This window comes from Megalops cyprinoides, chromosome 16 (genome assembly GCF_013368585.1).
Source record: "Megalops cyprinoides isolate fMegCyp1 chromosome 16, fMegCyp1.pri, whole genome shotgun sequence".
In the NCBI taxonomy this organism is placed as follows: domain Eukaryota; kingdom Metazoa; phylum Chordata; class Actinopteri; order Elopiformes; family Megalopidae; genus Megalops; species Megalops cyprinoides.
This window is the reverse complement of record NC_050598.1, coordinates 5,392,355-5,420,009: the sequence shown is the minus strand read 5'-3', so window position 1 is coordinate 5,420,009 and position 27,655 is coordinate 5,392,355. Positions and strand designations below refer to the sequence as shown.

At 47.5% G+C, this 27,655-nt stretch overlaps 1 protein-coding gene across 1 annotated transcript; it reads left to right on the top strand.

Moving 5' to 3' along the window:
- cntrob (centrobin, centrosomal BRCA2 interacting protein) lies at nt 1-25,063 on the top strand (the record flags this gene model as incomplete). The annotated part of the gene is made up of 21 exons (XM_036548432.1): nt 1-185; nt 361-676; nt 827-917; nt 2,826-2,919; nt 3,605-3,761; nt 13,084-13,200; nt 13,426-13,542; nt 13,732-13,830; nt 14,114-14,338; nt 15,121-15,267; nt 15,588-15,721; nt 15,914-16,039; nt 17,084-17,231; nt 17,402-17,567; nt 17,899-18,084; nt 20,573-21,351; nt 21,754-21,847; nt 21,940-22,113; nt 23,144-23,267; nt 23,883-23,967; nt 24,418-25,063. Coding segments are annotated over 21 exons (3,708 nt in total), but the record flags the coding sequence as incomplete, so codon positions are not given.
- Nucleotides 25,064-27,655: the final 2,592 nt, after the last annotated feature.

Sequence of the window (27,655 nt, the reverse complement as noted above, 5' to 3'; positions counted from 1 at the left end):
CCCCACTCCTCCTCCCGCTCCCCCCTTTCCCTGGCCCACTCTTGGCCTTCCTCGCCCCTCTCTGTCCTTGCATCCTCCAGCCAGGTGACTGCAAGGCTGTACGCCTCCCTCCAGAGGAGCCGGGAGCTGGAGGTCAAAGGTTATGCAGCCACCGACCCCTTTCCTGAATGCCCAGACAGGCCCAGGTGCGCTTTCCTTCCAGTAGTCCTGCTCAGCATTGCACCCTCTCTCATGCTTTTTCCCATTGCTTGTATCTTATGTACCATTCCCACATTCTGATGGTACTGTGGTACTGTGACCCAGAGATCTTCACATTTCAATCTGATGGGTTTTTTTTTCCCCATTTCTTCCTCTTTCCAGGCAGGTCACTTTCAACCTCTCGTCCCCTGAGCTCTACAGCAATAGGGCGGTGCCACCCCGCCCGGAGACAGGGGCGGGCTGGCCGGAGGACACGCCCCCGTCATTGCCCAGGCAGATGGAGGAGCGAGAGGGGGTGGACTCCTTCTCCCCGGCCTCCCTCGCCACATGCCCCTCCCCTGGCACAGGTGACCCTGGAGCAGGCGGGACCAGGGGTACAGAGGAGGGGGAGGAGGAGGGGGGCCTGGAGCTGGGGCAGCTGGCGGAGGAGATGAGCGCCAACCTGCAGACCAGCGTGGACAATACTGCCACCGTGCCGGTAACTGCTCCATACCACGCCTGCCCGTCACGCTGCCGCTGTGCCAACAATGCACTGTGCAGAGGTTTAAGATTGTCAGTCTGATTGTAACAGCTGTGTGTGTGTGTTTCTGTTTCTCTTTCTGTTTGTGTGTGCGTTTGTGTGTGTTAGAATGGTCGGCGGCACATCTTGGACATGGAGAATGTGCGCAGTCACTTAAAGACCATGCTGAGGGCCACGCATGATCCCATGGAGCATGAGAGTGAGTCTGGTAGTCTCTCTGTTTCCTCTCCTTTCTCTTTCCCCTTTTCTCTTTATCCTTTTCTCTATTGCATACAGCCACATGCCCCTTTTACTATCTCTGCCTCTGGCTGTCATTTCATCTGGTCAGTTCTAGTGCCGAGACCTCATCAGTAACAATAGAGCTAAAACTTCAGTTCCTCAAAGAGACATACTCTACCTTTTCTACTTAATTTTTTTAATCCCTCAGAAGCTCCGCTCCAGTCACTTGCTCCTGCAGAAGTCACTGCATATATATTGCTCATAATCTGTCTCTAATGTTCACATTTCCTGTTCCAGTGAAAATAAATTTCAGGATAGTATGTTCTTGGGTAAAATGCATGCACTGTTCACTTGCAAAAAAACCCTACTATGGAAAATGAACATTTGTCTTCATCTCCCTCTCAACTGTTTTGAGCTTTCTCACTCCTCCCACTTAGCCCATTTCTATTTGTCAGTCAGTGTTAACCACCCTTGGCTACCACCAGGGGCAGCAGGCACAGTGTGGTTGTGGAAATGGAAAAACGGAAAAAAAGGGATTGTTGGTAACGGAGACATCTGTACACTTGCTCTACGCTGTAGAGCGTGCCAGTACATCAGTATGAGGCTTGCACACACTCCAGTGTGTGGTACTTGATTTTTAGAGGAAGTTGAAATAGGGCTGGGTGAAATCATATTTTGGTATTTTTAGGCTGAATCGTGATACACAACATATATCTCGGTATTTTCTATGAATTGGGCTAAATCTTCAGTGGTAACTCAAAGCCACATGTGAGATGTCACAAGCAGGGATTCCACTAGGATTTTTTCTTGGCAGTCCGGTGTCCGGGAAGAATTTATTTTACCGGACAAATTTGAAACTTACCGGTCACGTTCAATAACAGCCTATGTTACAAACGCAAATATAATTTACACCTAGGTTGACGAAAAAATGACAACGGCCTGAAATCAGTTTGACTGTTTAATGAACAGTAACAATAAAGCGAAACAATCAGTAATGATTGAGCAAAACCTCAGCATTAGCCGCTAAAATGTAGGCTATTACGAAACATCTGTAACCTGTAACATCTGTAGCCTGTTTAAAAAATGTAGCCTATAGGCTACCAGGTAACATTTTATTTTCTCCTTTTTTTCATTGCAGCAAAGCCGTCTGCTGCTAACTTGAAACCAGACGTGTCCAATGTGTCTTTGCAGCTTGCAATGCACATAAGCCGTGTCACTCTCCGCCTCCAGACGGCTTCGCAGCACTGTCTTAATTCGATTCTGCAGAGAGAAGCCCCTCTCTGCTGGCACGCTTGACACGGGCAGAACACAGGCAATTTTAGCCAGTGTAGCCCAGTCGGGGTACAGCTCGCTGAACTCATAAATAAGCACGTTTCGCTGTCACAAATGTCCTGTTTAGGGATAGCCTTCGTTATAGCTACATTTTGTATGAGCATTATTACTGGACGTTTTGACTGGCAAGTTTTTAAGTTATCGTTTTTTTTTTTTTTTATAAATTTTACCAGGCAAAATTACCGGCTAACGGAAACCCTGGTCACAAGCACTTTTATTAAAACGCTGTGATCAAAATAAAATGCAAAGACAGGGGTTCCTTCCCTGTTTGAAAATATACAGCTGTGTGAACGAGTGGGGCAGTGGGACGCAGAGGGAAAGTGGGGGCAGGGTTGCGCGGAGAGTGTGAGAGAGGAGAGATGCAAACACTAGCACGGATTTACGGAAGAAGCGGGTTAAGTAACGCGACAACAGACTATATTGATATAAACGGTATTGTCTCATCCTATATCTTGTTTGAAAATATATCGTACCTTAAGTCGATATACTGCCCAGCCCTAGGTTGAACACTGATTGACTGCTGACCCTTGTTTGGTCTTCTCTCTTTTTCCTACAGAGGGCGCCACCACACTGACTACATACACCTTGCCTGAGAGACACCGAATGGGCAATGAGTCCTTTGAAAGTGACAGCACAGCCCACCTGCTCAGGTAGGGCGTGTAATTATACCCCCTGCACAGCGCTTAGACCTTCTGCCACTGGCCTTGATGGGTTCCAGTTATTTCCCTCCATTTATTTTGGAAATGAGATCACTTTGCATTGCTGTAATTTATGGTCCATATTCTGTGATTATTATTATTTAGGTATTTAGCAGGTATGCGAATATAAGGAACATTAGAAATGGCAGTCCTGAATGTAAATAGTAGATTGGCAAGTGAGGTACAACTAGCAGCATATCACAATACTGCTATGCCCAGAAGGCAGCACAGAGCAGGTCATTTCCATTGTGAAGGATACTTAACTACTGACACTATCCCACATTTACACTGCATGATGCCTGTGAATCACAGCCACCCCTGGCAGCTGGAACTGGAGCCACAAACCAGCAGCCACAAACCCACATAACAGGTTTTACAGTGTTACTTAAGTCCTTTTGATCACAGCCCCCCTTAGTCAAATACCAGGGGAACGCTGCTACCGTCTACTCAGTGAGGACCTGTGGTCGACATATGGCTGGGTGTCAAGTTTCTGGAAGTTTGCAGAGGGTATTGTTTGCCATATTGAAGTGCCTGGGAGTAATTTTGAGGGGCTTTTTTCCCTCGACTTCCTCAGTGAATGGGGCAGATGTACAGGTGATAAGCTGTAACCCCTCCCTCCCTCTCCGCTGTGCATTAGCGCCCCCCTGCTGGCTGACCTGTCCCCACCCCTGCCGCTGGGTGGCCTGGAGGAGCTGTTCCCCCGCTACTCCCGCCTGCGGCCCGACGGCGCACCCCTCTCCTCGGAGACGCAGGTCCTGCGGGAGAGCCTGGAGAGGGAACGGGCACGGCGCAAGGTACAGAACACCTTCCTCCTCCTCCTTCTCCCTCCTCTTCCTCTTCCTTTTCCTCCTTTTCCTTCATACCCATGGATGTGGTAGTATCAGAATCACCTAGCCATCCATCCTTCTCACTTGCTGGGCCTTCTAGTTAACACAGAGCAGTAGTGTGGTACAGTGGTAAGGAACAGGGCTGGTAGGCCAGCACATTTTCCATTACACTCTACTGTTACAAAACTCCTGATGTCCTTGAGTGTGGCATAGTGCTAAGTAGCAGGGCTCATAAGGTTCTTAATCCACATTGCCTCAGGACAACTTGTAAAAATTGTTAGTTATGTAACTTGCTCTGCATAAGTATGACTCCCGAGGAACTGTAATGTAATTTAAAAGAACACTGGGACGTTTAATAGCAAGAACAGTGAACAATGAATATGCTCATGAAACAGCGCAGATTGTCTGTAGTTTGTGTGCTTGCGAAAGCTACAACGTGAGATTAACAAGGATGGCATTTATCGATTTAAATTACGTTAGATACTCATGACGCATCACATCTTTTGTGAGGTCTGTGTTTCTCCAACGTTATTGTTCATTGCACCTAACCTAACCTAGAAGTTTATTCTCGCTAATTTAATCGATTTAACTAAATTTAACTTGTTTTGTAATTTGAATTTTGTAACACAAGAAAGCTATAATATGAAACGTTTAAGAGAAAGCTTTGGGATTACTTGCCACTTAATTATTCAAATTGCCATTTGCAATCTCATGCTGTAGCTTTCACAATAGCACACAAACTACAGACAATCTGCGGTGTTTCGCGAGCATAATCATTTATTCTAATTACGCCATTGGTGTCGATTATGCTGTGAATTTGTTTTATTGTTAATCAAGGAGGATAAAGGGGAACAGGTTGAAAGTAATGATAGATTTAAAGGTAGTGTTTCTGCTTCCCCTGTTTCCAGCTCACCAGCCTCCACTGTGTGACACTAATAATTGTACGTTGACAAAATTACACCGCCGAATGCCATACTGGGTACAGCTCACTAGCTAGCCAGGTAGCATAACAGTCTGTTAACAGCTGGGAGAGGCTCTGTCGCTACGGTACATTAAAGAACAGAAAACCAAGATCTAGGATGAAGAAAGTGAGACCGGAGTTAGAATGATTTATTTGGTAAATGGAGAACCAAGGGAATTGTGACTGATCAACAGCCATTTTAATACTTGAATACCTTAGCTTGAAGGATAACATATTGTAAATTAATATTAAGCTTGTTTCTTACTTGTGCAATAGAACGTTTGAGTAATATCTCTTTGAATACTTAAACAGTTTTGAGTATTTTAGGTCAGTTTATAGTATAATATTTGGTTTTGAAAAGGAAACAATGTTAGAGTTGTTGCTATATCTATTTTTTAAGTTCTGTTTTTACTACATTGCAGTTTGCACACTAAAAATGGTTTACATTCCGCAACTGTTTGATGCATACTGATTCCTTAATATATTGTGTCATTTTGTGGGGCCAAGCAAACCCTATAGTAATCAAAGCCTTCATTATATACATGATGAAATTAAAATGTATTTATATTCTATGTACTCCTGACAGTAGAATAAGCCACAAACATATATAAACGCTCAGTCATGCAAAAAAAAAAAAAAAACGTGATATTCCATGAAGCTAGCAGAATCTTAAAAAATACCGTGATACACATTTTTGGTCATACTGCCCAGCACTACTCGTTACCTATGTTTATTGTTTGTGCGTGGACCAATCAGTAGTCTGAACCCGTGATCACACTGTGATGTTCTAGTGGCTGGTCAACCCCAGTTTTTAATGGAGTTAATTAGGGGTGCAAGGAATAATCGACGTAGTCGACTAAAATTATAACTAACCAAATTAGTTACCAACGAATTTTATTGTCGATTAGTTGGTAACATCATCGCGTGTGTTTTTCGTGCTGACTCAGAACGCTCAGACATGTAACCTAAGCTACATTGTATTACTGGAGTGAACAACAGAGATGGCAATACCTTCACGACCAAAGAAAAGTGTCGCAGCATTTCACTCTTAACCCTTTTGGATGTAACTTATTTTTTATGCTATGTAGTGTGCGTTACGTTGCATGGTTCATTATGTTTTCATTAGCGTTATTAAGCTTCTCATAGTATTTGTATATACTGTTTGTATGTAGTATTTTTGTTTCCTCAAAGCTAAAATTAGCTAGAATTTTCCCAATCTAGTTTTCTAATCGCACCGGTTTTAGCATACACGCTAAACAGCTAATCACACCGGTACGCCCGAAAGGGTTAACTCTGCAACATTTTCAAATCTGGCCTTGCCTGACATTGGAGCACATCAGTTATGCTCGAGCATCTGAAGAAGTGGCACGTTGGCTCTCTGGATAATGAAGACTCGTCTCGTTAAGTTAGTTAGCTAGCATAGCTAATGTTAATGTTAAAAGCCATGTTACTTCACATTATGAGCTATTACGTTTTCTGTTTTGAAATACATTTTCTCCTGATCAATTAATTATGACGTCGAACATACAGTGTAGCAAATAATAACCTCTTATTCACAACAACCCTGTTCACATCCCAAATGTGCCCTAACTTTACAATGTTAAATCAGAGCCCGTCTGCTACTTAGAAATTCTCTGCTTAAACATTGCATCGTTGTCATGGCGACATTTATGGCTGGAGATAGTGATGCTGCCGAGTGCACAAGTTTAGAGAACACTGGAGAATTTGTTATTTTCTAAGAAGATTTCTACAACTCGAATCTATGCGTGCGTGCCCAGTGTGGGTTGCATTCGAATTAATTCCAACGAGTTATAGGTTTGTTGGATCTCGTAATGTTACCATGGATGGCTTTTTTCAAAGGAAGCAGATTTGTACTCCCCGGCAAGCTACTGCCTTCACTGAATTAGTCCTAGTAACCATTCATTAAAAGATGTATTTTTGAATGAGGTTCTCATCCTTATTGTCTTTGTTAGTTAGCATATGCTTAAAACAACCTCAAGCTAAAGTTAAAAGCTGATAGATAAATGAGAGCCATTGAGTAATTGTGCGATCATAATCCGAATAGTCGATTATTCATTTCAATAATCGATAGATTATTCAACTATCAAAATAGTTGTTAGTTGCAGCCCTAGAGTTAATACAGAAAAGGCAGATGTTGGGAGGGTGTATGAATCCGTGGGTGCAGCCCAAAATGAATGCTTAGATGTTGTGTTATTTCTGCAGTTGCTTGCTCAGCTCCATTCCCCTCTGTAGTTGTCACAGGTTCACATACAATGAAGAGAACCTTTTAGATTCAACTTAAGCGGGACGAGACTATTGCTTTGTCCATAGCCCTGTGGTTACATAAGCACACATGCTAATCACTTGTTTATTACATGACTACATTAGATTAGGATTGTTTTACCATAGGAATAAGTCTGTTATGGGTGCAGTATTTGCTTGTTTCCCATTTTCCAGGGCTCTCAAGAACATTTCCTCTGTGCATGACAATGATCAACTCTAATGACCTTTGATTGATGCTCTATACTCTTTACCCAAAGTCCTGTTTGCTTTCATTCACTGCTTTGGCACAGTGCCTTGATCCAGTTAGATTTCAGTCTGGTATTACACCCAAATCTTTTCCACTGTGGACACATATCAGGTTGCCCCCAAGCACAAAAACATTAGCAGTGATAATCAGGAATATAACAGTGCACTTTAATCAGGCATCATAGCCGTTGCGCTCTGAGACTGAGGTGGATAGTGATGTGGCATTGACAGTGAGGATGATGAGGAAGACTCTCTCCTCTCTCTCCTCCTCCACATGGGGGCTTCCAGGAAAGCTTATCCCGGGCCACCTGCACGAGCCCAGGTCACATGACCTCACGCCGCTTTGCGCGGTGTTGTGATTCGGCGACGGGGACACCGCGTGCTCTCCTGTAAAGGAGAGGCTTAGTGCAGTGTGCAGAAATAGAGAAGCCCCTCCCCCTAAATGAGAGAACAGCCAGGCAGGGTCTCAGCCACTGTACAGAGTCCAGAGACGGGCTCTCAGCCACTCCCATAGCAGTAATTACTCCTGATTACTCCTACTCCTAATTACATGTCAGTTTCTGCACCTGCTCAGTTCAGGAGAAATGGATGCTTTTGACTGGATGCTTAAATATCCAAACTATTCAGTCATAATTCAGTTCTCTTCAAATATTCAACCATTCAAACCTAACTCAGCTCATCCTCTTTTAAGAATAAACTGTTTTTTGAGTCATATGGGCTGGTCCTTTTAGAAAATAAAGGTTAAAGAAGGCATTTAGATGTAAGGGATGGTTACCCAGCTAGAAGCTTGGCCAAATCCTTTCAAACTGTCTTTTTTACATACCATTAATTTAGACGGTGTACACACAAGGAACAGAAGGAAAATTTCAGCATTCACAATTCATCTTACAGACCTCATGAACCAAATTACAGTAGTCTTAGGAGGGCTACCACAGGATTAAACATTTATAGGTATCCAAACCCCCCGTGTGTGTCACTCAGTAAGAGGCCTTTTAATTACACTGCCAGTGCCAAGCACTCCCGCTAATTTCCCTTTGTTTCATTGGTTCCCATACGGTAATGTCAGCCTTACCTGCGAGAACATGGTTTTAAATTAAGTATTAAATCTGCATGGAACAGTCTTGAAGATACAGATACAGAAGTTATTCTATGAAGTTTAAGGTACCGCAAAACCATCAAAGTTGCGTCGTTCTACAGAAAACTGCAGTGTGTCACCCAATCCTTGTACCCATCAAGAGAAGAACTATCTCCCTTTCTCTTCTCACTGCCTTTCCTTCTCTAAAGCTTTACCCCCCCCCCCCCCACTACCCTTTTCAAACTCAAAGTAAAAAAGCTTTTTTGGCAGGAAATGTACATCTAAAAATTTGTATGGAATGGAATGTCCATGCTAACAGTCATGCTAATGTTGTAGTAATGCTAGCAGTCATAGTTATCCTTATTAATTTCTGAGACAGTTCAGGTTTAAGTACCTTTCCCACAAGGCCACAACGGCAGCGCTCCACCCAGGAATTGAACCGCAACCTGGTCATAGCAGTTGCTCCTTGCTGCCACTATACTGCATTCCACACCACTGCCCACTTGCTTCAGTGAACTCTAGATTTTTCAACCATTTCTCCAAAGTGGGGGGAACAATGCAGGAAATGACAGCACTACTGCAATAACAAGAAGACACCTGCTTTGCACCTGATACTACTTGATACTATTCTTAATGAAAATAAAACCGAAATATAGCTCTCATTGCCCATGGCTCCCCTTATACTGTTACCCTCCTCTTGGTGCGGAATTCCCCACGTGGCCTGATTACACAACATAGTGGGCAAAACCACAGTACTTCACTTTAATTATAGAAGTACAGTGCGGTCTGTTTATTTTTGGCTGCAGGATTATGTACTTAATTGCAGTGCGGTGCCTGTAGTCAATCTGGAATCAATTCAAGCCCTCACCATGGGCCAGAAACGTTTCCATAGTACATGCAGGTCCAATTTCAATGCCATTTCTGTCTGACTAATACAGTCCTAAAATCACTGTTGCATGGACTCCTCGTCCAAGTACAGGTTCATATAATCAGTAGTGCTCCATTTTGTAGGTGAGTATTTGTAATGGTAACCTCCTCAAAATGTATTGCTGAGCAAGATTTCTTGTTCGATTGTGTATCAGAACTTGAATTTAGCATTTTGACTAAGACTTATTAAAATTAGATGCTCAGGTTCTGTCAGTTCTGCATACACAGACACACATAGACCTCTCCTAATTTTGTGCTCCCAACCTGTCTGCACCGAAGGATCCTACTGAAACGCAGCACCGGGACCTGATGGCTTTTGCCGACAGAGCCAGATGACGTTGAGTGTAGCCTGTGAAAGTGAGTCAGTGTCGTAACAGAACTTGGGTTTTCCAGCGACATTGCACAACTTTTCTGCATTCTTCATCTATTTAAGGAAAAGGGGCTGCCCTAGCTTACCTAATGTTAACTCTTACATACCGTCTCTGCCTTTGCTCCCGGTTGGTGTGACATTAATAGAAAATCTGGGGCTATCCCTGTTATGTGTGACCTGGGTGATTTGCGTTTGATCCCCAGTAACTCCCCGGCCCCTCGTCCCTCACCGCTGTGTGCCTAGGCCCAGCTTAGGCCCCCGCTTCTGAATTAGCCCACGCAACGGGCTGTAATATCTCTAATGCAGTCGCCCCAGGAGCGGGGTGTGGGCTCCCGCGAAATCCGCTTTGGTGCCCCTCCCACCGCCCGAGCAGCCGCCGATTGATGTAATGCGTTTTGACTTGGAGCCCAGCAGGACAGCCCTGGGGGGGGGGGGGGGGGCAGAACGCCGTCTCCAGCTCCACTGTCATTCCAGCTCTCAGTACGATGTCCAGTGCTGCCTGCGCCTCGTCTCTCCCTCTCTGTCTCTCTTTCTCTCCCTCTTTCTTTTTCTTTCTTTCCTTCTTTCTCTCTCTCTCTCTACCTTTCTCCCTCTCTCCCCTCTCCTCTCTTCCTCTTTTTCTCTCAAAGTTGCTTTATTGACATAAAATACATTGTGTTGTTACTGCCAAAGAAAGCTCTGTAGTACATGAGTCCAAAAGGGGCAAATAACATAAATAATAGCTGAACGAATTAAAAAATATAATGAAGTCACTCATTCCCTTCTGCTTTCTCCCTCTCTGTCTGCCTTGTCCTCTCCCTCTCTCTCTCTGCTTCTTTGTCTTCTCCTTCCTTCCCTCTCTCTCTCTCCCTCTCTCTCTCTATCTTTCAGTGCTCTCCCATCCTCAGAGATATCCCTTCTACTGATCATGGTGCTCAGGTGCAGGCAGAGCTGGTAATACTGAGAAGGCCATAGTCAGCATGGCCATAATGTCCCTTTCCTTCGCTTCACCTTTATGTCACTTGCTCAGGTTATTTGTGCCCACGCTGGGGCAGCATGACCAAAACGTTGCTAAAACGAAATGAATACGTCTAGAGAATGTTACACACTGCAATAGCAAGTTACTGTGCCCCCAGTCTCTCTTGGCAGCCACATGTTAGGTGCACCCTCCTCCCACAGGCTAAAATGGAAAGTTATGCAGTCGATTCTCTCCACTGGCAAGAGTTCTAGTGTGGGGGTTAGAGGGGGTGATCCCTCACGCCCCCCCGCCCCAGTGTCCTGGGACCCCCCTCACCCACCCCTCAGCTCTCCCGGGCCGACCTTGCAGCACGGCACAGGTGCTGCCAGCGAGTCTCACATGGGGCTAATCAGCTTTCAGGCCTGTGAGAGCGGCTCCATTTAGCTGCCTAATCTGATTAGCCCAACTAAAGGGAGCGCACACGCCTGTGCGCGCGCACACACACACACACACACAGTCTCATGTAGCTGTGTTCCCTGTCATCCCTTAGCCTAATGTGCAGACCAGATTAACCCTGTTGACCAGCAGTTTGATGTTCTTTTCCCATGTCCCCCCTTAGAAGCCTGTTGCTCACGCCCCTCGCTCTGGCCCATTCCCTCCCTCCTCAACTCTATATCGCTCTACCTCCCATAACCCCTAACCCTTAACCTGAAGGGAGGGAACCTAGCTTCCCTCCTCCTCCTCTTCACCCCCTCTCTGGCTTGATGCTCAGGTTGCCTACAGGTGCTGTTCTACAACAAGATTCCCCACAATTCTAACCTTACTTTTACATTTACATTTGCCTTAAGCGCTATAAGCTAAACAGCAAAACTGGTCCTGGGTCAGCACTTTTAGGCAACTTCTGCCTGGAGCCTCTCCCTGTCTCTTCCCTTTCTTGGTGGCTTTGCAGCCCAGGTTCTCTCTTTTTCAGCTGGCTCAGCGCCCTGTGTCATGTACCTCCCTCCTTGTCCTCCTTAGACCCAGGCTTCTTTCATTCTCCTTTCCCTGATGCCCTGCTGGGCGGGCTCTCTGTCTCCCTCCCTCTCTCTCTGCCTCCTGTAGATAGGACCAGCTTTGGCGTGACCTTCTCAGCTGTAGGCCAAAGCCAGTTCCAATCTTACCTTTCCCTGGGTGGCTGCAGTTGTCCCAGAATGCTCCGCTTGGGAGATAGTGCCATGTTTGCTTTGCAGATGCTCTTACCCAGAGAGACGTGTATAGCTTACCGTTTTGACGTTATCTGTTTATACAGCTGGATATTTACATAGGGAATTCAGGTTAAGTTCCTATCCCAAGGGGACAGCAGCAGTGACCCACCTGGGAATCAAACCAGCAACCTTTGGGTTATGAGTCCTGCTCCTTTACCACGGCAGCACACAGGACTTCAGTAGAGTATGATTGGAAATGTGGCGGCTTAGCTGTGTACTGGATGATGTCAGTAATACGTTAGAGGTGTGAGTGAGCTCCCTTTATCCAGGAGGGACGGCTCAGTCATTCTCATATCTCTTACGCAGAATATAAATCTCATCAACTAAAACGCACCAGGGAAGGCACAAAAATGACTACCTCAGTTAACTTCAGTTTACTTCAGTGAACTGTTATTTATATTGGAATCTTCAGACAACAATTATGGTCCAGCTTTGAAGAACCTTTTGAGAGGGTCATTTCACATCGAATGACCCTTCAGCTGAAATGAAGTCAGAAAGCTAGACACTGGTACTCATATTTCCTGTGTTTAGGTTAGTAAAATAGCTAGAAACACACTAGTTTTCCCACTCTATGATTGAAATTCGATTTTGCTTTTTGTTTTCTATTAACACCTTTTCCTTATTGACATCAATTAAAGGGCTTAATCATTTAGCAGCTGAGGAGAAGGGCAACTATATCTTGTTGTGAGATATTTTCAGTGCACTCATGCTCTACATATGTTTGGCACTAACATGGGCACAGTTCATTCATATAGTAGAGTGAACATCTCATGACAAAAGTGGCAAAGACAAGTGACAACAATGTAATGGAACATAACATAGTGTGAGTTTCATGGGGAAGAGGGGTGACGACCCCGTTTTTGACTGTGGAGCTTGGCGCTGTTTGTTTGGAATGTGCTTTGGAGTGGACTGTTCAAGTGAATGAACATGTTGCGTGCGTACAAATGTAACTGAATTTGTGTGTCTGCTGGCACGTACAGGGAACAGTGAGATACAGGGGCCTGCGAATGGGGTACAGGGAATGCCTTCTTTCAAAATGAAACTAAACAGAGCCAAGACCGTATTAGACCAGTCCAGTATCAAAGGCCATAATTCACTGCTCAAGTGATATGTGTTTTGGATTAGTATGTTCTTTACTTACAGATAAAAATTGATGTGTAAAACTGTTTAGCCAATTTTTCTGTGTGTGTGTGTGTAATTCTGTCACCTCTCTTCAATGTGTTAATGCGTCCTCTTTGTTCCTCAGCAATATGAGAAACAGATCCAGGTGCTACAGAGCAAGGCACTGCAGCTCCAACAGCAATTGGCTATGGCAGTGTCAGCTGACAGGAAGAAGGACATCATGATAGAGCAGCTTGACAAGGTCAGTGAGGAGCAGAACACTGTCCACTGTCCACACTATACCCCAATTCCCAAGCTACGTACACCCTGACTTTCATGCTGTGTTATCTCCACACCACGTGTCCCCTATAGAAAAAATCTTTCCATTGTCTAAAGCACGCAGATTAACAAATACAATAGCAGATGGAAGAGCAATGCGTGTCTGAATGGGGAGGCGTTCTGAGCTCCTGAATGTCGCCCCTCCCAGACTCTGGCCAAGGTGGTGGAGGGCTGGAGGAGGCACGAGGAGGAGAAGAGCGCGGGCGTGAGGCGGCTGCAGGAGGAGAAGGAGGCGGCGGTGAAGGCCCAGGCCACACAGCAGGAGGTGAGGAAATGCCGCCCCCCCCCATCCACCATGAGCGTGTCTGTTCCACTGTGCACAGGCTGGGTTGAGACAGGGAATGACTCTGTGTGTGTCTGTGTGTCTGTGTGTATGTGTGTGTGTGTGTGTGTGTGTGTGTGTGTGTGTGTGTGTGTGTGTGTGTGTGTGTGTGTGTGTGTGTGTGTGTTGCAGGTGCTGCTGCGCTTTGAGCAGTCTCTCTCCCAGGCAGCAGAGACTCTGGATCGAGAGCAGAAACGTACTGAGGAGCTGCGCAGCGCCAACCAACAGCTGGTGAGTCCCACACATACAGACACACACATATTACAGACACACACATTCATTCACTCTGTGTCACATGCATACATACACTCAAACACCAGCCTACATACAGGCACACATGCAGACACATTCAATCATACAGACACATGCAGACATCAGTTTAGTTCTGTGCTGACCCCGGATCAGCTGAGCTCTGTGCTGACCCCGGGTCAGTTTAGCTGTGCAGACCCCGGATCAGCAGAGCTCTGTGCTGACCCCGGATCAGCAGAACCTCGCTGACTCTGAGCCTCTGCAGGAGCGGGAGCTGGCTGAGCTGGCCGCGCGGCTGGAGGAGGAAAACCAGGAGGGCGAGCGGGTGCGGGCCGAGCGGGACGAGGCGCGGGCGGAGGAGGGGCGTCTCCGCGCCCAGGCCCAGGACGCCCTCGCCAGCCTGGCCCAGCACAGGGACACCTGGACCCACAGGGAGAGGGAGCTGCAGGGGCAGCTGGAGGCGCTGGGGGCCCAGCTGGACAGTGAGAAGGTGAGGAGAGGCGGAGGGGTCCCCACAGCTGCTCACAGTCATCCACCGAGCCTGAAGGTCCTGGGTTTGAATCCCTATTAGACATATTAGAATTAGACATAGCGTAGCCAGATGGGGTACAGATTGTGCTGTGTGTTTTATGGGGTCACCCTGGCTGTTGGCTGTTGCTACATAAATGAATACTTAATGAAGATAATAATGTGTAACAAGGAAAAATTGCACTGGCCACAATGGTGGGGCACTGCTGTTGTACCCTGGGGCAGGGTGCTTAACCTGAATTTCCTTACTAAATCTGTAAGCTCTGTTAACTGGCCACAAGGAATATGATGCCTGGATCATCGCTGCGCCATGCTCTCTCAGAAGTGTCCCCACTCATAACCTGCCAGAGGTCAATATTCCCGTCCCCTGTCCACATCACTGGCTGTGGAATGGAACTGTTCTGACTAACTGTTGAGATGAACTGATGCCTTATGTGTTCGGCAAATGTCATAATTTCTATTAATATTTTGTCTCAGCAGTCTCTTGACCACCTTTTCCCGGGGTTAGGGAATGATGTTATGTTTTTCCCAACTGGCCTGGGTTTTCTTGTGTTTTGATTCCCTCTGGAAAAATGCAGTATGCTATATGGGCAGCCCTTTGCTGTAACTTAAAAGTGATTGAAATATGTGGCTGTATAGATGGATAATGTAAGAATCGTAAGTCACTCTCGATAAGAGTGAAAGTAAGGTCCTGTGCCAGGATGTCCATTAATGAGCACTGTACACCCCCACCCCACCCTGCAGGAGAGCCGTGAGAGGGAGGCGCAGCGGCTGCAGGAGGCCCAGCAGGAGCTGCAGGAGGCGCAGGGGAGGCTGAGGCAGCTGGAGGTGGAGCTGGAGGAGGCGCGGCGGGAGAGGGACGGGACGCGCATGGACAGGGCCCTGGATCAGGTGACCACTCCGTCTTACACTGGGGGTGGCATGCAGATGGAGACAGGTGGAGGCATATGCTGGGTAATAGGTGTTTGTATGTGAGGGTTTGCATACAGTAGAGCAGGCAGAATCATTTTGTATGTGTTTGTGTGTGTGTGTGTGTTTGTCCCCGTATCTGTGTGTGCCTCTTTATGTCCATGTCTGTGTGTACGTGTCCATTTGCGTGTGTGTGCGCGTCTGTGTCCGTGTCTGTGTGCATGCATGCCTGTGTGTTCGTTCGTGTGTGTGTGCGCGTGTGCACGTGTTAATCTCCGTGTGAATGTGTGTGTGCTTCTCAGGCCCGGTTCGAGGCCCAGCGCTCTCAGATGGAGGTGGAGTTCCGACTGTCAGTGGAGCAGCAGGTGACTGAGAGACTGGCGACTCTTCAGGAAGACAACGCCAAGACCACCGCTGCACTGAGAGAACAGCACAGGTACACAACCCCCCCCACACACACGCACACGCACACACACACGCACACACACACACACACACACACACACACACACACACACACACACTCACTCACATGCACACACACACACACACGCACACGCACACGCACACCGACCCCCTGACATTCAGGCTGAATGTCGCTGACTCTCTCCTCTCCCCTGTGTCACAGGAAGCAGCTGTTGGATCTGAGTGCCCGTCACGAGAGAGAGCTGTCTGCGCAGCTGGCGCAGTTTAAGACCGAGCTTCAGGAGCGGGAAGAGCGTCTGCGCAAACTCACTGAGGAATATGACACAAAGTGTGTGCCTTGGGTCTCTGGCACTTTCATGCAAGCACTGTTTTCATGCAAACACTGACTCCTGTTACATTGACTCACCTACTAGCACTGACTCATGACAGTTCTGACTCACACCAGCATTGGCTTCTGTCAGTACTGACTTGTTCATATCAACAGTCCTTGTATCACTGGCTCCTTCACCTGTGCGTGCCTGGTCTTACCCGAGTGTCTGTCTGTGTGAGTATGTGAATGCGTGTCTCTCTGATTCTGTCTGTGTGAGTGTGTGTATGCGTGTCTCTCTGATTCTGTCTGAGTGAGTATGTGTATGTGTGTTTCTCTGATTCTGTCTGAGTGAGTATGTGAATGCGTGTCTCTCTGATTCAGTCTGAGTGTGTGTGTGTGTGTCTCTCTGATTCAGTCTGAGTGAGTGTATTATGTGTGTGTCTATGATTCAGTCTGAGTGTGTGTCTCTGATTCAGTCTGAGTGAGTGTATTATGTGTGTGTCTATGATTCAGTCTGAGTGTGTGTGTGTGTGTCTCTCTGATTCAGTCTGAGTGAGTGTATTATGTGTGTGTCTATGATTCAGTCTGAGTGTGTGTGTGTGTCTCTCTGATTCAGTCTGAGTGAGTGTATTATGTGTGTGTCTATGATTCAGTCTGAGTGTGTGTGTGTGTGTCTCTGATTCAGTCTGAGTGAGTGTATTATGTGTGTGTCTATGATTCAGTCTGAGTGAGTGTATTATGTGTGTGTCTCTGATTCAGTCTGAGTGAGTGTATTATGTGTGTGTCTATGATTCAGTCTGAGTGAGTGTATTATGTGTGTGTCTATGATTCAGTCTGAGTGTGTGTGTGTGTGTCTCTGATTCAGTCTGAGTGAGTGTATTATGTGTGTGTCTATGATTCAGTCTGAGTGAGTGTATTATGTGTGTGTCTATGATTCAGTCTGAGTGAGTGTATTATGTGTGTGTCTATGATTCAGTCTGAGTGAGTGTATTATGTGTGTGTCTATGATTCAGTCTGAGTGTGTGTGTCTATGAGTGACCCCTGTGTCCCCCGCTGTGGCAGGTTGTCTGCGCGGCAGGAGGAGGTGCTGTGCCTGGAGGCCAGCCGGAGGAAGCTGGAGGGGCAGAGGACGGAGCTGGTGACGCGGCTGCAGGGCCTGATGCGCTCCCACTGGGCCGAGGCCCTGAGGCTGCTGTCCACCCAGACCCAGGTCAGGAGGGGGAGGGGAGATGCGCCTGTCCTCCAATCAGTGTTTGCTCTCTCGCAGTGCATTTTGGGACTTGCAGTGTGAAAAGCAGCATTGGTTGCGCGGGGCTGTATTGGGGTAGGGAAAATGGCTGACTGTCCCTGCCTGTAATCTAACCCCGCCTCTCTTCACAGATGGACGGCAGTCCCTCTCCTCCCTCCCAGCGCCATGCCTCCTCGTACGAAGGAGACGTGTCCCTGTCCCCCTCCGGCGGCGGTGGGGACAGTGGCGGCTGGGAGAGCCAGACGAGGGCAAGCGGGGGCTCGGCAGGGGCCAGCCCCGCCTCCCAACTCGTGTCAGGTAGCGGCACCGAGCCGGGGACCCGCCCCTCGCCCGTATTCAGCATGCCAATGCCAGCAGTGGGAGCGTTTCCTCCCTGATCACTCCAAAACCACGCCCACTTGAGGTTCTGGAATGTTAACCACTCCTGCAAACCACCCACTCGCCTAAAATGAATGTGTGTTCACAGATTGGCAGAAAATCAGGCTAGAATTCACAAGCGCTGCTCTGTATCATGTCACTTACACAGTAAAGCTACGCAGGTAACGGGGCTCCATGTCACGCTGCATATTTCTGTTAGAGGAGAGGAATGTTTCAGTCGTCGTCTCCCCCCCCCCCCCTTCCCCTGCAGACTGCCCCCAAGCAGTGGCACTCCACCTGTCCCGAGAGAGGGGGGGCCCACGAGTGGCCCACAGCGACGGCCTGCACGCCCCCCTCGCCCCACCCCACGCCCCGGAGCAGGAGCTCAGCGTCCTGCTCAACCACAGCCACACCTTCAGCCCCCTGGAGCCCCAACTGGATGACACCACCGTCACAGGTCAGACGTCACCCCTTTCTGACCTTTACACCACTGACCCTCAGTCTCTGACCAGTCTACCATATACATATTGCGGAACAGATATGGAACAGTTGTGATCTGTAAGGTTGTTTTTGTTTGATCTATTCAGGTTTTTTCAGAGATGATCCTTCTATTTACTTTGAACACACATTTGCTTGCACTGACAGCTGGGATACTGAGACACATACAGGCAAACAGAGATGAGGGGACAGGTAGAATCTAGTGAACCCAGATGAGGTTTGGTCTGCCATCCGCACAGACAGATGCACACACTACCCCAGTGTGAGACTGAGGGGGGAGTGGGGGGTCGAACCCCGCGGCTCAGCTCCCCACAGCGCTGTGAGGGGGTGAGTGATGTCGGCGGTGTGGCGGTAGCCTGGGGGGAGCGTACTTGACCCACTCTTGAATAGACTCAGCAGTCTAGGGTGTCTGCTAAGCAAATTAGCGCAGCGGCCTCTCTCATCCCGACACATAGGTACACTACGTCTCTTCTCAGGGCTTACACTCAGCCCCCGTGCCAGCCCCCCGAGGGTGGGTCTCTGAAAACGTAGTAGTTGTTTCTTTATTACTGGTATAATTATGCTTCCAAGCCCACCATGGGCTAGGAAGCATATTGTCTTTTAACCTTAATCTTGGTATTCAGAGAAGGTGATGAGGTCCCAGCTAGAGGGACATGTTTCAGCACACCATAACATTTATCCTGAGAGTACTGATTTATCATGGGAGATATAGGTCTGTTAAAGCATATGGAAATGCAGTGCAACCCAGCACAAGCGCAACTTTATATGAATCAACCACTGATCCCAGCATAGCCCTTCAATCCCACGCTCTGTGGCTGAGCTTTGAGACGAGACCCGGCTGCTCTCCGCTCGTTGGCCGCACCCAGCTTTTTATTTCATAAAACCTTCATAATCCAATCGGCTTGCCTGCCCTCTGGTAGCAGGTCAGCTGCAAGGAATCAGGCCCTCAAATGGATTAGCCTGCTGTCAATACTTAGCCACCTGCCGCTCTCCTGCACTCACCCACAGCGTCATAGAACCGGTGCACTGATCAATTACATTCCTAGCCTCCTTTTCCGGTTACATCGGAGTCGGCTGCCAAGTGAGGAAAACACCGTTACTTTCGGAGGACTTGTCCTCACAAGGAGGTGGTTTTCTCTCTCTCTCTCCCCCTGTTCTGCTCCCCCCCAGTGTTCCCTGTTTAATATGATAGGCCTTACCAAACGTCATCTTTTTTTACACCTTTGACCTGGGCCATGTCTTTAAGACTGCCCAAGTGACCAGGTCAGTTGGCACTTTAGGTAATTCCAACATCCATGAAAAAAGTGATAGCTGAGGATGTCCACACAGTGTTCGAGACTCAGTTTTTTCTTCCTCGATAGTAAAACAGTAGTTTTTTCTGTTTCAGAACCGAAAATCCCCCGGCTCCGTGCTGTAATTATTCCACGCTGTGAGTTCAGGGCTTACTGTGTCAGATGACCATCATTTCAGTAGTAACCTTTTGTGTCAGTACACTTCAATTCAACACTTTGCTTTCATTTCAGCACTCTAAAATTGGCTTGGAGCACCAAGTGCCTTATTAAAAATCCAAGATTTATTTATCATGTAAATCTCTTTCAGCACAGTTTTTTGGGGTCTACAGACCACTTACATGTTACCCAGGAAAGAGGCAGATCAAATGTGCCATCATCCAAAGCCTATTGCTAGCTATGACTTTGCATGTACTGTAGTCTAATTGGCTTACACAAGGCCTCAGCTGCAGGCTGCTATAAATACATCCTCCTCTAAAATCCCTTGCAGTTGGTCTATATATGCCTTATTGGTGGCCTCATGTCTCATTAAACTTATGTCAACCCTCTGCCGGTGTGTCTCTGAAAGATGGAGCAGGGGCATCAATGCTGAGAACTTCAGTGTGGCATAAAATTAATTTGTCGACACCAGTGTATAGTTTATGGGAGCCTGACTACATATGTAAATGATCACTGTATTGGAACAGCCCTTTGTTATTATAAATTGTTGTCCGCGCCTCCGGTGTGTGTGGGCTGAGTGACGGCAGGTGTAGTCTGCGGTCACTGGCCTCGTCCCCCCCCGCTCTGGTCCCAGACAGCTGCGGCGTTGGGGCTGGCAGAGTGGAGTGAAAGCTAGGCTACCCTCTGCGTCTGGATCAGCTGTGCAGTTCCTGTGTGAATGTTTTGTTTTGTATCTACATGACGGCCTTGCACCTCTAATATATTTCAGCTCTTTTTATTGATTTTTCCTCCCATTAGAAATTCTACATAAAACAAGAATGTGTAATTGTTACAGATGCAAAAGAGTGCACCAACCTCACAACACCTCGCAAGATATGTGCCCTGAGTTCTGAGAGTGTTTCTGCATTAGCTACGAAGCCTGCCGTGTCACAGTTCTCCAGGACCAGGGGAGCTTTGTGTTCTTACAGGCAGCGTTTTTGTGGCTCTTTCTCTTCTCAGTGCTGGGCAGCTGTGAGACAGAGGAGCTGTCCGCGAAGCCGCTGGCCGGAGCAGGAGACAGGGGCTACGGCATGGAGAGGGGGACGCAGCCGAGGGGACATGTCACCGAGAGGGGCCACAGCTCAGACAGGGAGGGGCGGGAGAGGGGGTACAGCTCTGAGAGAGAGGGCCGGGACAGGGGCCACAGCTCTGAGAGGGAGGATAGCAGTGGGTATAGGTTTCGCGGTGGTAGCGTGGGACAGAGCGCGTACTCCTCCTGCATGGAGAGACAAGCACCCAGCAGCTACGGAGTGGACATGGGACTCCGACGGGGCGAGAGGGGGTATGGCGCCCCGGGAGGTGGGGAGAGGGGACACGGAGGTGGGGACAGCGGGTACAGCACCGCGAGGGGGGGAGAGGCCCGCGTGGTTTACAGCACCAACAGTGGTGCCTGTCTCCCTCTGAGCACGAACGGCGGGGGTCACTGGGGTGTGGGCAGGGAGAAGGCGTTTCCCGCCGGGCATGAGCACCACGCGGCGGGGCAGGGCAGCCTGGGGGGGAGGGGCCACAGCAAGTGGGCGGGGGTGGCGGACAGAGGGGCCGGTGGAACCAGGGTCCTGCAGGCCCTAAACGCGTCAGGCATGTCGATCGGGGATGCCAGCTACAGCAGCTTGGCTTCGACTCAGGCTAAACCAGGCGGGGGGGTCCCACAGAGGCCCCCGGGGGAGGCTGCGCAAGGAGAACGGCCTGGCGCCAAGGATGAGGACAGGCAGAGAGAATTGCAGTACTACATCGAAATGGTAAGCCATATACTATGCTGTGTTGCCAGCCACATGTATTCAGATCAGCTGGAAAGGCTTGGATTTGATCTCTCTACGGTATCTAGCCAAGCTTTAGGTCTCTCTGTCAACATACCTGTGTGTTTAGTTCTCACATTCAGATGAGGCACTGTTGCTGTAAGATTTGTCATAATTACAGCATTGCAATACACAATAAAAATTTATAAAAACCCAAAACAAGTCTGTCCTACAGAATTGCTGCACTGCAATAGAGGAGTGCTTAGCATGTGTGGGTGTGTCTTCCTCTCTATAAGCACTATACAGATGCGTGTTTGTATATACTGTACCAAATGCTGTACCAGAAACAGGGTATCGTACCCACCCCTGTGCCTGAAGCCACCCCTCTCTCCTCTCCCCTGCCAGCTGCTGGACCGCTCCCCTGGCCAACCCCTGGAATTGTCCGCCCTGGAACACGAGCATCAGCCATCAGGTCAGAGCTCCGCGCACGCACAGACGGGTAATGACCCCTTTTCGGGTGTTGTCAGCTCACAGCTGTCCACCTCATCCAGTGGGCATGTGACCCTCCCTGCCCTGCCCCTGTGACTGCAGGTCTCGGCGCGTCCTGGGACAGCGAGAAGGCCAAGGCCCCGGCTGGAAAGGCCATATCCCCCACACAGCCTCCTAGCTCGGCGGTCACCAAAACCAAGCTCCGCCCCTTGGCACCCGGTCAAGTGTCAGTCAAGGAGCCACACCCAGGAACCCTCCCCCCTGAAGCGATGGCAGGTAAGGCAACCACAGGCTCTTGCCCCACCCCTGATGGCTCAGCTGACTCAAGATCCCCTAGCAGCTGGAACACCACATATAATGCATGTTACGAGTGCAGCATGTAAATTTTAAAAATAATAATAATAATAATATGACTTTATTGTCCACAGATGTGGAAATTTGTCTTTGGCTCCACAGGTAGTTGTTAAAAATACAGACACAATGAATACAATAAAACACAGTTAATAAATAGTACACATACACGAAACAGACAGCAGTATAAATAAATATGGATTCCATATGAGTGGCCTGTTGTGAGTTAAGCAAAGTTATTGCACTTGGTATGAATGATTTTTTGTAGATATTCTTAGTTGCTGTTGCGGCTCTATAACGTCTGTATACTGAGTTTGAAAGATGTTTACATGAATTTGGTTTGCAGAATTGGTTTTCAGGTTCAGACCATCAATTACTGCAGTGATTCCTAAATAGCCACTATCGCTTTGTTTCTTTTACCAGTGATCCAAAGTCTGATATTATTAATGCATTAAAGAGCTATATACTGACTGCATCTGGGGCGGCAGTGTAGCATAGTGGTTAAGGAGCAGGACTTGTAACCAAAAGGTTGCCGGTTCGATCCCCGCTGGGACACTGTTGCTGTACCCTTGGGCAAGGTACTTAACCCACAATTGCCTCAGTAAAATATCCAGCTGTATAAATGGATAACATTGTAAAGAACTGTAACCTATGTAAGTCGCTTTGGATAAAAGCGTCTGCTAAATGAATAAATCTAAATGTAAATCACCATTTTTGCTGTCTCTTTCCAATGAATGCAGTTTGTATTTCACGTGTATGTGTGCTCAGAGCTCATTGTTTCACATTACAGCATTACACGTTAGTCTGCTCTGCACCTTGTTGCAGCTTAGTTCTACCTCTTATAGTGTGCTCTGTACATTGCCTCATCTAAGTGTTACATCTGTTACAGCGTGCTCTGTACACTGTATCAGGTTGTAGTGTTACATGCGTTACAGCGTCTTATCTGTGTGTGCAGCGCTCCCCCCAGAGAAGCTGGGCCAGCTGTCCCTCCTCCTGTCGCAGTACCACTCCCAGCCCGAAAGGGCGGCGCTACCTCTGGAAGAACTCCTCACTTGCATGCTCCAGAGCCAGGCTGACAGGTGAGAAGGTTAGCAGGAGTGGCACGGGATTAGCAATGGCGCAGTAGAAACCAACGAAACCACTTTTATCAAGGCCCTGGGTGAAACCAAAGTGAACTTCTCTGATGACAGCCCTGCTGTGATGAGTTAAAGCAGGTTGTGCGCAGTTGTGGGTGGAATCCATGACAGGATTGTAGGTTTTCAGGGGTTTTACATCAGAGAAGCTTGCCTTATGTGTAAGTATATCCTGTTGAAGGCATGGCAGTTCAAATCAAAAGGAACCTACTATACCTACTACACATGTGAGAGTCACTTTTCTCTCCTGTTGCGGGTAATTAGAATTTAAAATTCATGTAGTTGTCAGGGGAAGAAATCCATGTGTATTTTGAAAGACACCCTGGAAAGGCGCACGTTTGGAAATGCCAATCAAAGACCAGGGAAAAGGCCTACACAAGGCTGACTGAGAAATGCTGAGTGTGTCATCGTTAAAGAGCTTTTATGATGGGAGTTTGTAGGTGAGGTTGTACTGATCCAAACCCTGTTGGAGGGATCCTCACAGACACTGAATGGCAGTAGCGCCAAATGAGTATGGGAAGGCATGAGAAGTTCTGACGTGGTTCTGTCACTGTGTGCCAGGTCACTTCCTGGGCAAGGGAAAGGGGAGGCAGACGGGCCTGTCCACAGAAACCCGGACCAGAAGCTGAGTCAGGCCCGAAAAGAGGTGAGGAGAAGTGTAAACCCTGCACTGTCACATTCACTCTGTCATTCCCCCTCAACGTCGCACTCTCCACGTACAGCAAAACATGCAAGTCAAAGTAGGCTATGTTCATTTACACTGTCTTGACCAGACCATATTTAAGGTGTAGTGTCCAGCTTTGGGTACCGCATTATAGTAAGGATAAAGCAGCTCTCCAGAAAGCACAGAGAAGGGCAACAAGACTAGTTCCAAGTATTATAAGGTGAGACTGAAGATGCTTAAGTCATCAAAAGGGAGACTTGGCACGGACTTGGCTGAGTTTTTTGAAATTTAATGGGATTAAATAAAGTTGATTTAGAAAGAGATTTCAAGTTGGGAGTTTGCAGCAGAACAAAAGGGCATAGGTGGAAATACGTTACAGGTAGATTGACCGTAACAAGTCAGCATTAGCGCTGCGTCTCTCTGTCCCCTCAGACGGTCGGGTCAGCCCCGCAACGCCGCACTCAGCCCCCACGGCCCCTAGGGGGCGAGAAGGTTCAGAGCCAGGCTCCAAAGGGCAAGAGGGTCGCCCCCCAGGCCCAGCGAGGACCCCCGGCTCGGGGTGGCGTGTGGAGATGAACCAGGGGGCCGGGAACAGGAGCGGTCTCTCCACAGAGAGGTTTCTTATTTTTGGCAGCTTATTCAGGTCTTATTCACGTAACTTGCTGCCCTGTCTCAGCTTTCACGTCTCTTTAGCATGGCCTCTTTAGCACCTCTGTAGCATGGCCTGCTTCAGCTAATTGTTTATGAAGACTGACAGAGTGTTCTGACCAATCAGACAATGTGCTCATCAACCATGTCTCTGACGGGTTGCTAATCATAATGATGTGTTTTGTGTGGTTTTTATAAGTGATACCATAACAATGCTGAGCATCTGTACAAAGACTTTGGACCAGATCACCACTGAGACTGCGATGCAAATTCAGGCTTATATGACAGACCTAAAAAGAGGACATTTTTTACATGTATGGTTTTTTAATACACAGTTTGTGTCTAATTGAAGGAGTTTTTATTTATTTATGTAGTATTTGTACATGACGCAGTTGTCCGATGCTTTTATTAAAAATTTACTTTTGCTACACCTGGGATTTTCTGTCTTCTGTTTTTTTGTCTCTGTGTGTGTACCTGGTCTTATGAAAGTGAACACAGAATATTGTACAAAGAAGGTTGAGGGAAGAAGGTTATGTATGTGTGTATGTGTGTATCTGTATCGATCACGCGTGTCTGTGTGTGTCCTGTGTCTCTTTTGGATGTTATAATGTGGGTGAGGCTATGGGGAGCCGGCCACAGTCACCCTCACTTTAAACAACAGGAGTGTCCTTCTCTGAGCCAAACTGCAGATTTGTCCCTCCCAACCAGCTGCTTGCTGTGGAAAAGTCCCTGCAGCAAACGCAAAACAAACTCTCAGAAGCCCACCAGAGATACAATAGGATACACGTCATTTTTATTTGTCTTAATTTTTCCTTTTTATTGTCTTTAGTTACAACTCCAGACCAGTAAGCAGACACTTGAGGATCTGGCTTCTTGGCGTCATTCAGGGCAGCCACAGCAGGGTGCCTATCCCTACCAGGAGGCATTTATGGCACACTCCTAGCAGCTTTATCTTGTTACCAGCAACACGATGGCTCAGGTTCACTGCAACCCCCCACCTGGGGATGGGGACACCGTGGGGACATCTGAGTTTTGTCACCCTAACTGAACTCCAAATTTAAAATCTAATGGAGGCGTCTCTCTCTCTCTCTCTCTCTCTCTCTCTCTCTCTCCCTCCCTTTCTCTCTGTACGTCAGATGTATCATGAGATGAACATGTGTCCGAGAGCTGGGGGCTCGTGCACCTGCGGTGCAGCACACATCAATGCAACTTCAGTCCCCCTTACCGTCTGTTCTGAGTCTTAGATGCGCGCCCAGAATCTTTGATATGCACGCGCAACGCGTGCACTGATCCCGCCCCAATACCGTTCGCCTGGATTAACGACTAAAGACGTTAGGGAGCTCTGCCCTTGCTTGCCCTCCCCTTCTTTCCCTCCCTTCCTCTCTCTCTCTCTCTCTCTCTCTCTCCCCCCATCTCTCTCTATCTGGTAGCAGGGAGCTGAGAGCTAGAGAGCCTGACCCTGTTCCCAGCGCTTGCTCTCTGGTTTGGGGCAGGTCCCAGTCCAAAAAGAAACAGGGGCAAAAAAAAAACCCCACCAGGACTAAAATTCAGGAGACTGGGTGCTCTCCGTGACTTCCCCTGGACCTTTGCAATTCCCTCAGGAGCTCACAGCTTTGGAGGAACCTGACCCTGGAGCGACCACGCGATCCTTTTGGTTCAATTGCTTCAGCTGCATTTTTACATTTCTGTTTTTTAAGTTGCCACACGTGTTGCTGTTCTCAAGCAAAGCAGTGGATTTTTCTCATCTTGAAAGGAGGACAATCCCAACTATATTTATGCCATTCCAAGGGAGATAGCAAGGAAATACCTTTTTCTTTGCAAGGTTTTCATAATCTACTTTTTCCCACATTTGCACCTGGAATATTACAGGTTTTTACTATTAGTTGATTGGTGACATCTAAGGAATTGTGGAAGTTACAGGAATTGTGGATCTGTCAGTGCTCTCCAAGACTGAAGCTGTCAATCAGAAGAAACTCCACTCTCAAGAGAAGCGGCACTATGTCTCTCAGATAGATCCGATGCATCAGGTTGGAGCATTTCTCATTGTTCTGGTAGCAGTTAGTATAATGTAGGCCACCTTGATTGTCCTTACATTTATCTGTGCTGTAATTCATAGCTTCTCTGTTTCTCTTAATCCCTTATCATTTGAATACCTTTCTTCATTTCTTTCCTTCAGTTAAATGCCTCTGTAGAGTTATTTAATAGTGTTTACTGTGGTATCCAGAGTTGGAAAGCCTTATTAATTCATTGAAAAAGTAAGGCAAAGTTCTCTTTAATGATCAAATACCTCACAGCACTTTTCTTTTCTCTGATTTAAAATGTTCAATAGCAATTCTCTGAGTCAATCAATTCTTATTATCAGTAGTAATAGTAGTGTTGTAACATCTTTAAAGTACGTATGAGGATGGATTTAAAGTATTGTAATCATAAAACATTCTCCCTCCGGTGAAGTATTTTTTCTAATTTCAAAGTTAATCATGACATCTTCTTTCTTCCCAACAACAACTTTAGAATGTACCTTGGTAAACTGTTACTGTGGTACACGCCTAACTGTAGTTTACACTACTATAGAAAGACTATAAATGGTCTTATATATCAGGGTAAATCATGAAAACAGCTTGTAAGCCCTCCATTCGTACAGAGCAGCCAGCTCATTTTTATCAAATGCAGTGCTGTGGTTTCACATGTACCTGAGTTTATGCAGAAAGAAGTGACATAAAAGCAGAGTGGGAAGTAGAAAGTGCAACTTTAAACTGTGTGGAGGATGGTTGTTGCTACTTGTTCTTAGTTTACACAGTGACTCATTTGTAAGTGTGTCGAGGTGTGTGTATGTGGTCTGGAGTTGACTGCTCCGCTGAAAGGGCGAATGGAGCTCCTCCAGTCAGAAGCCGTGAGGGACTGTGAGGGATGGTCCGTGCCTGCGCTGATGTAAGAAGGTCATAGTTCCCTCCCTGGCCTCCAGGGGGCAGCCTGTCCCGACAGGCCGCCTCATGACATGTAATACGTAATAACCTTAAACTGT